Below are 13,128 nucleotides of genomic sequence, written 5' to 3' on the forward strand. Positions count from 1 at the left end.
TTTTTTTTTTTTTTTAATTTTTTTTTTTAGACTGTAAAAAAAACTGTAAAAAAAAAAAAAAACGCAAAACGCAAATCGCGGCAAAAACGCCGCAAAAACGCATCAAAAACGCTACAAAAACGCTGCTCAAAAACGTGGCAAGCATGAAAAAAAACCTCTAAAAACGCCCAAAAGCAACATGCATAGGTGTGAATCGAGCCTTATGCTGGCCATACACTATACGAAAAATCGGCCGAAAAATCGTTCGTATGGACACTTCGTTCGTTTTTCGGCAAGTTAGTGGGTACAAATCGATAATCGTTTGTGACGTTTTTGTGGAAAAAAAACGAACGGCATGTTTGGAAAATTTCTGCCGAACGTACGATAAATTGCAAGGTTAATGTGTTTCCCGTCCGAACTGCCTGCACTAGGTATATGTAAAAAAACGAACACAAAATTATTTATTCATGTCCACTGAACAGATTATCGGACATTATATGATGGCACGATCGTTTGCGGTCACGGTCGAACGTTCGTTTTTCGAAAATGGGTTCTGCCGATTTTCTGTATAGTGTATGGCCAGCAATAGGCTCGATTCACACCTATGCATGTTGCTTTTGAGCGTTTTTGGAGGTTTTTTTTCCATGCTTGGCACGTTTTTGAGCAGCGTTTTTGTAGCGTTTTTGCCGCGTTTTTGCCGCGATTTGCGTTTTGCGTTTTTTTTTTTTTTTTTTTTTCATTTTTTTTTACAGTCTTAAAAAAAAAAAAAAAAAAAACGGCAAAAACGCACCAAAAACGCTGCAAAAACGCTGCAAAAACGGTGCACTTGCGTTTTTGATGCTTGTCCATTGAAATCCATTACATGCAAAACGCTGCTTTTTGCATGAAAAAAAGTCCCCGACCCTTTCCAAAAACGCAGAGATACAAAAAAGCATTGATGTGAACATGTTCCATAGGAACCCATGTTAAAAAATTCCCATGCATTTCTGCAAAATGCAAAATGCATCAAAAAACGCGCTAGTGTGAATGGAGCCTTAAACCTGTTGCCTTTATAATAGCTATAACATTTAATATTGTGTTTTATTGTTTTTTTTTTTCAAAAAGCATATTATGATTAGCTATGGGTGATCAAAAAAAAGGAGAAGTTGAAAAAAATCGAAATGTCTAAATGCCTTTGGCATGTCATTATACTGTTTGTGTCCTGACGTTTTAAATATTTCTAAATCACTTTTCAGGAAAAGTAGTCCCAAAAAATTAGTGAGAGCAGATTCAGTCAGCGAACTTTCAGCACCTAGAAGACTCAGGTGGAAGTGTTCCCCTGATATTCAAAGCCATCTGGCATCTGCTGCTGAAAAGCTACAAAGGTATGTATTTGGGTATTACTCTTCTCTCTCAGCTTAAAGAAAGAAAATTACATTGTTTTAGGATAATTTTGGATTCCAGAAAACAGATGTAAAGCTCTCTAGATTTTGATAAAAAATTTAGCTTTTTTTTAACAGATACTTTGCCTTGTGCAAACCATCTATAATGTAAAATTAGTCTTATAATATTTAGTCCCTTATTTAGACATTTTTAAATCTTTGTCCAGACTTCAATCAGCACAGAGATCCTACAGGTGACTGCACAGAACACAACAGTTTCTATTAGAGCTGCACGATTAATCGTTAAAAAAATCGCAATCTCGATTCAACCCCCCTTCTTGATCTTAATCCAGCATTTTCACGATTCATTCATATACCAAGTGCTGAGCTGTTCTCTGCTCACTCACAGCTGTCAAAAAAAAACAAAAAACAACCATCTGGCAAATGTTTATCAACATTGAGAGATAAAAGATACATTGTAACATTGGGTTCTTTTAGATCAAAGGGATAAACTAGGTCAGCAAATGAGGTCAGTTTAACTACTTAAAGACCAGGTCTTTTTCAGACACTTGTTGCTTACAAGTTAAAATCAGTATTTTTTGCCAGAAAATTGCTTAGGACCCCCAAACATTATATCATTTTTTAGCAGAGACCCTAGAGAATAAAATGGTAATTGCAATATTTTATGTCACACTGTATTTGAGCAGCAGTCTTTCAACCGCAATTTTTGGGGAAAAATACACTTCAATTAAAAAAATAAAATAAATAGTAAAGTTAGCCCATTTTTTTTTTTTTTGTATAATGTGAAAGATGATGTTACGCTGAGAATCATTAGAGAACCTGAATCTTTATTCTAAGCAATAAATACTGCAACAGCCACTCAAGATTAGATTATGATGGAAATGCAATGCTATTGTAAAGAGCTAAACAAACAGCTAATGCACATACTGTATTCCTATGAATACAATATACACAAAATATGGTTAATGTTCTACGACAAACAAAATTGTAATTCTAGATGTCCATTCTTGTAATTCTCCCACCCCTGCCACACCACAAACCAGAAGTTCCCTTGAGTGCCGGTTCACACAGGGGCGGCACGACTTGCAGGTCGCCTCAGCGAGGCGACCTGCAAACGACTTCCGAGGCGACTTGCAAAATGACTTCTGTATAGAAGTCTATGCAAGTCGCCCCAAGTCGCCCCCAAAGTAGTACAGGAACCTTTTTCTAAGTCGGAGCGACTTGCGTCGCTCCTATTAGAACGGTTCCGTAGCACAGAACGGGAGGCGACTTGTCAGGCGACTAGGTCGCCTGACAAGTCGCCCCTATGTGAACCGAGCCTAAGTGCTTTCTGGCTAAATTCCATACTCATGGGACAGAGATAATGATACCGATTCCTAGTTCAATAGGCAGAGGGGTGACATAGAAAGCTGAAAGTAGTGTCATCTGCATGGCTATGTAGTGTGAAATCACTTGGTTGTACAGCACCATAAATATTTTGCTTGGTGAAACTACTTTATTAGCATTAAATTGGCTTAAATGAATTAAGCGTTTTACAAGCTGTTGCAGGATGTTGCAGTTATGTACTGTTAAGTCAGTGCCATAACCATAAAAAAGGAAATCTGTATCCCAGCTACTGCATTTGACAATGTTAAAATAATGGATATACTACATGCACCCATTACTGAGAAGATGTGTAATATCTCTCTTGGATGTGAGAGTTTCATTCATAGAGTCCAATATGTAATCCCACCTTTTTCTGTGTTTTCACAGGATAGTGCAAAATCTTGATTTTACAGTGCATAGGTTTAATAAATATGGAAAGGAGTTTATCAAAAAGCAGAGAATGAGTCCTGATGCTTTCATCCAACTATCACTTCAGCTTGCATTCTACAGGTAACATATTTACTGTTTAAAGTGGTAGTAAACCGCTGTGTGTGGGTTTTTTTTTTTTTTGGAACCTGCAAGGTAAAGCCATAATGTACTATGATGTTATAATATATTATGATATTGTTTATAATAGTATAATGTGCTATATTATAGTATGCATTGCATACTAGCACATTATGTGAAACTTACCTTAGAATGAAGCCTTCCAGCGGTGAGCTGTCACTGCTAACAAGGCTTCCATCTTCACCTGTTCTTCCCTCTGGGTTTGCTGACTCCAGCTGTGTGAGTGTCCGGAGCCGTGGTGATGTCACACCCGTTATGGCACAAGACTCTGAAGGAACGCCACAGATGGCCGTTCTTTCAGAGCGCATGCGCCGGTGACATCACCAGCTGTATTTACAGTGCATATCTCCTAAATGGTGCACATTTAGGAGATATTTAAAGTACCTATAGGTAAGCCTAATTATAGTCTCACCTATAGGTATAAATTATCCATGAGCGTTTACTCCCAATTTAACAACATTCTATAAGCGTGTTCCCCTTGCCTAGTTCCACTTTTATATTGTTTATATTTAATTTCCTACAAAATAAAGCAACATTCCTTTTATGCCCACATTGTTGTTTCCATTTGGTTATCTGCTGACTATAGTCTATATTTTCTAAAACAAGGAAACCATGGCTCATTTTAAAAGGGTGTTTAATTGTAACTTTAAATGTTTGCACATGTAATATGAGGGGATCCTTGTATTAGTACAGACCAGTGATGAGAAAATAGCTTAGCAAGACCCAGTGCTGGAATAAAGGCTATTACCCTATTCTCATTTACAGCCATCCAGGATTATTAGACTGACGGCTATAATAATCACTCAAAGGGCTCATTTACACTTGCTTCGATTTCAGTACACATTAAAGTGCCTACCGCTTCAATATGCTTCTTTGATCATTTTTTGATACTTCAGTGATACTTCTGTGATTCTTCAATGATGCTTTTTTGAAGTTTTAATGAAGCTTGGCAAATGCCCTGTGTGTGCGTGTTGAATTTCTATTTGTTTTAAAGGGGCCCAGTAGAGCCCCAGCTCAGTAGTGCCCCCAATCAGCAGATCCCCAACTCATTAACACCCCTGTTTAGCATATCCCCAGCTCATTGGTACCCTTGTTCAGGAGATCCCTAGCTTATTAGTATCCTCGTTAAGTAAATCCCCTTCTCAGTAGTACTCCCAGTTCTGCTGATGCTCCACTCAGAAGTATCCCCAGCTCTGCTGATCTCCGCTCAGTAGTAACCCCCAGCTCTGCTGATCCCCGCTCAGTAGTAACCCCCACCTCTGCTGTTCCCCCGCTCAGTAGTAACCCCCAGCTCTGCAGATCCCCGCTCAGTAGTAACCCCCACCTCTGCTGTTCCCCCGCTCAGTAGTAACCCCCAGCTCTGCTGATCCCCGCTCAGTAGTAACCCCCACCTCTGCTGTTCCCCCGCTCAGTAGTAACCCCCAGCTCTGCTGATCCCCGCTCAGTAGTAACCCCCACCTCTGCTGTTCCCCCGCTCAGTAGTAACCCCCAGCTCTGCTGATCCCCGCTCAGTAGTAACCCCCAGCTCTGCTGATCTCCCGCTCAGTAGTAACCCCCAGCTCTCCTGATCCCCCACTCAGTAGTAGCCCCCAGCTCTCCTGATCCCCCACTCAGTAGTAACCCCCAGCTCTGCTGATCTCCCACTCAGTAGTAAGCCCCAGCTCTGCTGATCCTCTGGTTTGCTGATCTTCCTCTCTTTCTCTCTGGTCTCCGCTTACCCCCTACTATATTGCTCACACGTTATGCACCACGTCTGACATTGCTACTTTCTTCTGCTCCAGTCCTCCAGCTCTGCTGATCCTCTGCCGCTCAGTCCTCCCTCTCTTGTCCCTGCTCACCTTCTGCTATAATGTTCCCATGTTGCACAACTCGTGTGCCGTCTGCTAGTTGCTCCACTCCGGACCCTGTTCACCTTCCTGCTGCTCCATGCTGCACACCAGATGTGACGTCTGCAACGGACTCTTCCACAATATATACACATGAACCAGAAGTGAATGCTGATTGTGTCTTTCCAGTTCACTTGTTAGTTTCCAAATGCATAGAGGGATATCTCACACCTGCAATACCTCCAAAACAAAGCAAAGCTAAAGCTGAATAAAAGCCTCTCAAAACCTGCAGGTGCTGCTAGCGAGCTTTGTCATAGACTTCTATGGAGGCTTTGGAGATATTTTGGAGCACCAAGAAAGGGACATGGGATATGATCTTTGAAGCAAATTAAATGCAATGTTTAAACAGGACTGTGAGCTTATCATTTTACTTAGTGACATGTGCTTGATTGGCATTCAGAGTGCTTTAAAAAAGCATGTACAATGCCACATTTTAAAGCAAGTGTAAACAATCCCTTAAAGATATACCTATTCCTCTCATTCACCACCTTGACCCTTTTTGCGATCTCCGGGCACTTCAAACCTTGGAACGTTACATCTTCTGTGACTCCATGTCTGAAATGAGTACCAGATCTCTAACCACTCAGAGTATTACCAGGGTCTCCAGTTAGATTTGTGAACAGCACAAACAAACTAGGATTTGTTTAGACAGAACTAAATAGACCTAACTGCTTGTCTTTGGAATGTTGTAGAAAACATTGTCTTTGGAATGTTGTAGAAAAGAGCACCCAGAGGAAACCCACCCCATGTAAGCACAGATAGAATACACAAACTACATGCAGATACTGTCCTGGGTGGAAATCAAACTAAGAATATCAGTGCTACAAAGCATAAGGGCTAACCACTAAGGCACTGTGTTGCCCGACATAGCTGTATACACAGAAAGCAAAGATTGACAAATCTGTGCCTGGGATGTTAGAAGAATATCACTGATCTAGAGTCAACATAGTTGTAAATCTGATAATCTAGCATTTTATCCAGCATAGGAAGGCTCCAGTTAGATTACCGGCACAATGGGAAATTGAAAAATTCACCCCATTTTGTATTACAATTTTTCAAATATTTTACAGAAGCATTGAGTTGTTTGAATTTTTTCAGTACTGAACTAGTTAAAGAGACGGTAATATTTTATAAAAAATAATTTTTATTCTGTTTTTATATCTCAAAATAAGATTCTTTTCTCACACTCTAGGTGCCACAGGAGACTTGTCCCAACCTATGAGAGTGCTTCCATACGGCGCTTTCGGATGGGCAGGGTGGACAACATAAGATCATCCACGAGTGAAGCTCTAGTATTTGTGAAGGCAATGATAGATGGAAAAGCTACAATACCGGTATGTGGCTTACACTAAATTTTGATTATACAAGTTATAAATAATTTTGCCATTCAATATAGTGTAGTTAATTTGCATTGAAAAGGCAATAAAAAAATAACTTGTACCTCTTATCACATTGATTAAAATATGTAAAATGATAACAAATTCAAAGTAGTTTGAAGTTTAACTCCTTTTGTAGAGGTATATGAGTATTTTAGTGAAAGACCTCCAAAGAAGGATTACATTAACTTTTAACCTCATGCACACTGGATATTTTTAACTTGGCTACTAGGGGTGTCAGGCTAACATACAGGGGTATTTAGATGCAGAAAAAAAAGCCAATGTGCAGGGCTGCTGTAACAACATCATGGGCCCCTGGGCAAAATAATGCACTGGGGCCCCTACCAGCCTGCCCCAATATATGCACCTACTCTCAGGAATTAAAGTATAAACAGTTAATGAATTAAACATATACAGTATTTATTAGTATGTTCAATAAAATTGATTTTAAACATTAAGAAAACATGCCATAAATCAAAGACTAATTAACACAAAGGGCACAGTATGGGAGGTGGGGGCGAGGCAGAAAGGCACAATACAGAGATCAGGAGGTCACAGTACAGGTTCCAGGGTGCTACCATCCTGGATCAATTTAGTAAAAAGCATGACTGTCCCCGCAAATCTGGGACAGTTGGCAAGTATGATGTAATGCAAGATTATCATGGTGCACCCATGCACCTGGGGACTCTGCATGGCCCAGGGGTGCACATGCATTAGGACAGCTCTGCCTGTGTGTCCATGTACATATAGGCAATTAGAAGAGTTTGGAGGCAGGGGCGTTTAGAGGCAGGAAAAAAAAAATCACTGCCAGCACATCCAGGAGCACCGGCGTTTTGGCAGAAAAATGCTTGTAAATGGGTCTAAACACGCGTTAATGATAGGCGCCTCTAACGCATGTGCATTAATTCATTTCAGTGGCCAGAATAAATTATTTTTCTGGCCAATGGAATAAATTATTGCCCAAGCGCTTGATGCGCCTCAAAATTCTGCATGTATTTACAAGTTTCTTCCAAAACGCTGCTGTCAGGAGGAAAGACTTCTAGGATACATAGTAAAATGTCCAGTGTGCATGAGGCCTTTATCTGCAAAAGTTCCTAGTACAGTGGACCTGAAATGTTAATGCTTTTGGCAGAGGCTGTTGCATATAGTATATATTACCGTAAGTCTTCTACTAAAGGAAATGTATAAATTGTTGTGTAAATACTGTATATGTGTTTATATTTATTATATTTTCTTAAACATGCGTAACAAATAAATGCATAACAATGCTATAAATTAATGTATATATTTGAGTTTTGTCAGAATATATGCTACTATAGCATACTATATTTTGTATTTACAGGATTCAGAAAAAATGGCTCATCTTCAAAATGCTATTGAAGCGCAAACAAATTATACTATTTTGGTATGTATTACAAGCTGTGTGCGATTGTTATATACATTAGCTGATACTCAGGTCAGGGTTACAAGTCAAGGATTCAGATTCTATTTGTACTTGATATTGAGTTATATTTAAAGAAGAATGACACCTAAGGATGTAGGACTTTAAAGGAAGGTGCCAACGCTATGCAGCTTTCAACATAGAAATAAGAAAAGATACTAAGAAGTAAACCCAATTAACTTAACTATGACAGTGCAGTGTGTTCAGATGGTTTACTTTACACACAGCAATCAAGAAAAGTGGAAGTATACAGTGTACACACATACAAAGTTGTGAAGGCCTTGCCCTAAACAGGAGGGACTCTCTCAGTTTAGTTCTACTGAGCTTCAATCATCCTAAGCCAAACTGATAAAGCTGTGTTAATTTGGTCTCCCCTAAGCCCAGTGTTATTGTTTGATTCTGCCTGCTGAATGGGTTATGAGTATTTATGTTTCCTTGGCCAACCACCAGGAGATTTACTGCCAGTGGTACAGACTGAGGGAGGATATAAATATGTAGGGTGACCTTGTGAGCTTTATCTTGCCTCCTAGACTTTGCCTGGGAATAATGCGTGTGATGCGGGCTGCGGCTATGACCTCTCAGGCCAAGTGCCCCAGAGAACACTTTTACTTAAGGAACAAGAACAGGGTCTTGGGCATGAAGCTTGCTCTGCTTTACTGAGTATATTGCCCAGAAGGGGAGAACTTGGACCCTGGACAGGAGCATCAGGCAGGAACTTCAGCTGCTGAAGGTGTCCTGAGGAACTTGATTATAGCTGGAACCTTACTGGAAGTCTGCTGGCTTGTTCAGGGAGCGTAAAGACTGTCTACTCAACATTCTGAATTCGAAGAACACATTGTGCTGATTTCGGCTTAAAAGTCCTGATCCATATTGGCTGTGTGTAGAGTTCAGGGTCTTACAATTGTTCTATGGGTATCCTGTACCCTAACCCTCTTTTCCCTCAAGCTTGTGCAAATAAATTGCTTTTAGGCAAACACTGACAGAGTGGAAGTCAGATAAACAATTGTCACCCAAGTGTGGTCATTGCTAGTTTACTTCTAGGCTAGCGGTGCCTGTTAAACTCAGTGCTTCCTTAGGGAGTGAGCACCTCAAACCGATATTTTCTGTTTGTCCTACTGGTACAGGGGTGCAGATAAGGGGGGGGGGGGGGTCAGGGGTGTTCAAACCCCACCAGAGCATCCTGGCAAAATGTCCAGACAGTGTGCCTGCTGTTTAGCCTCAGCTTTAGCACAGTAGAAGCAATCAGAGTTTCGGAGTGCAGCAACCAGCCCCCGTTCTATTGTGCCCCATCCCCTCAATTTAATAAGAGGTCCCCCTGAAAAGCATGAAATTACTGTGAAGTCTCAGATGCCGGTGTTCTGTCGAGAAGTGCCCCCCATCGAATAGTGCCCATGCATGCGCAGGAGGGAGCCGCACTTCAGCTGATTTGCCAATCAGCTGGAGTGACGTGAACAGGGTGCAAGCGCACATCGTAGGAGCCATCTCTCGATGGGAGATACCATTTCACGGCCACAATTGAAACCTATACAAGCAGTTGGGGGAGACCGTAGTTCTCACATTGTACCTCGCTGTTGAGGGGCGGCTTTACAGTGTGCTGATGGTCTGGTTTTGTCTGTGTTGCAGGGCAGGTTTGCTGTGTTGAAAGGCCGGTTTTGCCTGTGTGAAAGGGCGAGTTGCAACACAGACAAAAACAGCTCTTCAACACAGCCACTAGCCGCCCTCCAGCAGCAGCGATGCACAATCTGAGAACTACGGCCTCCCCCGCTGTTTGTATAGGTTTAAATTGTGCCTGTGAAATTGTATCTCCCATAGAGAGAGACCTCTTACAATGTGCACAAGCACCCTGGTTACGTCAGCCCAGCTGATCGGCAAATCAGCTGTTGTGCTGTTGTGCACGGAGCATGCACCGTACATACCAGGCAGTTCTCGCTAGCGGGCACTTCTCGACAGAACACCGGCAATTGACAGTGCACGGTTGAGGGAACTCCTAGACACCTCCTTGAGGTATCATATGACACAGCTGAAGGGAGACTGGAGATGCAGAAGTTTTCCTGCTTCTGTGCCATGCTGAATCTGAGGTCTGGTAAGTGGGGAGGCATCAATTGTCTATTTTGGGAAGGAGGCCTGTGGGAGTTTCTTTTGGGGGGGTTAAGGAATGGGGGGTGGGTTTGCTTTTGGAGAAGGGGAGAGTTTCTTGTAGAGAAGTTTACAGGGGGTGGTTATTGGCAAGGATTTGCTTCTGGGAAGGGAGTTTGATTGGATGAAGGGAGATTTTCTTCATAATTAGGAATCTTTGCTGGGGGAGAGGGTGTTGACTGAGGGAGATATTTTTGCTTTGGTGGTTCGGTTTAGAGACAGGGGGGTTTAATTTTGGGGGAGGATATTTGAGGGAGGTAGATATTTTACAGTGGGAATCTTTGCTTGGGGAGGAGGGAGGGAGAGGGGGATTTTTTCTCCTTTGAAAGAGATTTTTTTTTTATTATACTTACCTAGGTGGATGGAGCATCGATCCAATGTTGCATCTGTCCCCAGCTGCTTCTAAGACCAACAACAGAGCGATCAAAGATCACTGATCACTCAGTTCTCAGCCTTCAGTGAGCAAAGAGTGGTGACTGTCAGTCCCTGGCTCTGCCTCCCCACCACGCTCACTGGAATGCCAGGTTGTGGAGGGGGCAGGAGCAGCTGGCTCAGGGTCTCAGCAGCTCACTGAGAGGCTGAGCGAGTTGCTGGTCCAGGCATCTGGGTGAATCCTGACTTTAAAGTGAGGATCTTTCCACAGCCTGGACCTGCAGAGCGATGTTAGCTGACAGTGGGCTATAGCTGGTTGTTTGCTAAAAATGGGTCACAAAAGTGCAGAACGAACTGCACTCCTCCCCTGGAGAAGTACAGCCAAGCGGTATGCCGTCCCTTCAGAGCGCATTCACCGGAGACATCACCGGCTGCTTTGCATGTGAATATCTCCTAAACATCACATGTTTAGGAGATATTCACTGTACCTACAGTTAAGCGTTATTATAGGCTTACTTGTAAATACAAGTTCAAAAGCTGGGTTAACTACAGTTTAAGACTGAATAAAAGCCAACCATATTGACCAGGTGCAAAGGGCACCATCCTGTGTTAGGCAGTGAACAATATATATATTTTTTTTAATCTCTTAAAACATTTCATACAATTTCATAAGACACAGTTTTTTAAGGTTTAAATAAATCACTAAATTTACTGCCTACCACAATATGCTGTCCCTTGCACCTGCTCAACTTGCACAGTAAGGTTAGTTAAAATCCAGTCTTGGGTCTCATTCGTACATCCTACATGACCATGGTGCAGCAAGTATACTGCAAATATCTGTACCCGGGATCTCAGATGTTCCAATATCTGCTCAGCCTGTACACCTGAGTGATGGGCTGAAAAGAGACAAGGCTGTCTGCTGCTGTAAACATGTATCCACCTGTATCTCTGCACATCCAGTGGTTACCTGCAGGTAGAGATACATTTTTTGCTTGGATAAAATCTCTCCAGGGTCAGAAATCTGTCCCTAACAGCAGGTAACCACTGTAACCCACAGTTTGTTAGTGTGTCACTCAGGCTCAATCGATGTGGTGAGTAATGTAGATGATACCGAATGTGCTGCAGAAGTGCCGGTGAGGGATGGAGCTCATCCCAGCTCCTGTAGTTAATGAAGGGAAGAGAGAAAAAAAATCCCTGGAGTCCTATGGTAATGTAGTAGTGAAGGGAGAGACTACCTCAGCCCAGGTTCCTGCCAGGCCACACCCCAATGTGTTTTGTTTTGTCCCCCGGAGCTTAAACATGGGGACCACTAGATGTGCAGATACATGTTAACAGCAGTGGCTCCTTTCAGCCCATCACCCAAACTAGGGAGCTTAGGAGGAGCTTGCTGTACTAATGAGTACACTACCGCACCACAACTGCATGCATTGCATTCTATTCAGTTGAATGGGGATAATTTTTGCTCTGTGTTTTGCAAAGCCTCATGGCCCCACTCTGCGGTCACATGTTTTTACCATACCTCACCCAACATAAAAGTGTAAATGATGCCTTTGGGTTTGAAAGACCTGAACCCCCCCCCCACCCGGAAAAAAACTGATCAACGGCCCTGTACTGGTAACATTATTTTTTATTCACTTATTAGGGGACACAGGAGGTTATTCAGAGATATAAGGCTCTGTAGCCATCCAAATGAAATGGGACACTGGCAACCAAACAGAGTTGTTGTAATAGAGCAGCATAACTGCTCTTGCTCCTAGCATGACTTTTTTGCTAGTGTCCTCAGGAGTTGGACATTTTCTTTCTCTCTTCCTGAGAGAATCAGACCTTGCTTATCTATTTTGACTTAATCAAAACTATTCTTTTCTTTTAGCAAGATTTCTTTTGTAGCTTAAAAGTGCTCACCGTTTTTTTGATCAGCTACAACTCAGCATTTCCAGGGAACCATAGTCTGCAAAGAGAAAAATTTTTATTAACAAGTACAAGGCGCAATGCTCAGATACCTCAATATGACTATGTAAGGTCCATAATAGTCCAAAGGCAGGTGTCAGGGGAAATAGGTGAGTCTGTCAGGGCTGCCACCAAGGAGAGCAGAAGCAAATTCCAGTGAAGAAAAGAAAAACAAGGAGAGGGGCACTTCTGAGTATATATCATAAACACATTATTTTAAAAACAATATCCATTCACATGGAATGCTTGACAAGATGATTGACAAAGGAGTGTGGCTACTGTACCATTCGTAGCACGCACGCTCAGAAACGCATCGGATTCCAGTGACGTCACTGCCCTGTGCCACGTTGTTTGCTGTTCAAGCTTTGTTTTGGACTCTACACCGCACGGCCATCCTCCATCTTCGCAGTCCCTGGACAGGAATTTTGAAGCTGCAGCGTTGTCTTCCACAGGCTCCAATGACTCACTGCCCCCTATCCTCCCCGGAATCTGATGTGCTGCACCTTGCCAGCTAGAAGCGGACTTTCTGTGACCTGTAGTCCCACCTGCTCAGCCCAGAGATGCACCCTACTTCACTTTCTTCCATGTGAGTGGATATTGTTTTTATGATACATACTCAGAGGCGCCCCTCTCCCTGTTTTTTTGCAAAGAGAAAAAGCACAGGGAAGTGTTGTAAT

The 13,128-nt window shown here is 42.2% G+C and overlaps 1 protein-coding gene across 1 annotated transcript in view; it reads left to right on the forward strand.

Annotated features, from left to right (window-relative positions):
• The window catches only part of CHAT (choline O-acetyltransferase), a 203,175-nt gene that overhangs the window by 162,457 nt on the left and 27,590 nt on the right, over positions 1 to 13,128 (forward strand). Inside the window, exons 10-13 of the mRNA XM_073596902.1 lie at positions 1,215 to 1,343; positions 3,114 to 3,236; positions 6,372 to 6,513; positions 7,898 to 7,960. Of these exons, the coding sequence (XP_073453003.1) occupies positions 1,215 to 1,343; positions 3,114 to 3,236; positions 6,372 to 6,513; positions 7,898 to 7,960 (457 nt within the window). The remainder of the gene's footprint in view (positions 1 to 1,214; positions 1,344 to 3,113; positions 3,237 to 6,371; positions 6,514 to 7,897; positions 7,961 to 13,128) is intronic.

Source organism: Aquarana catesbeiana, linkage group LG08 (genome assembly GCF_042186555.1).
Source record: "Aquarana catesbeiana isolate 2022-GZ linkage group LG08, ASM4218655v1, whole genome shotgun sequence".
Taxonomy (NCBI): Eukaryota; Metazoa; Chordata; class Amphibia; order Anura; family Ranidae; genus Aquarana; species Aquarana catesbeiana.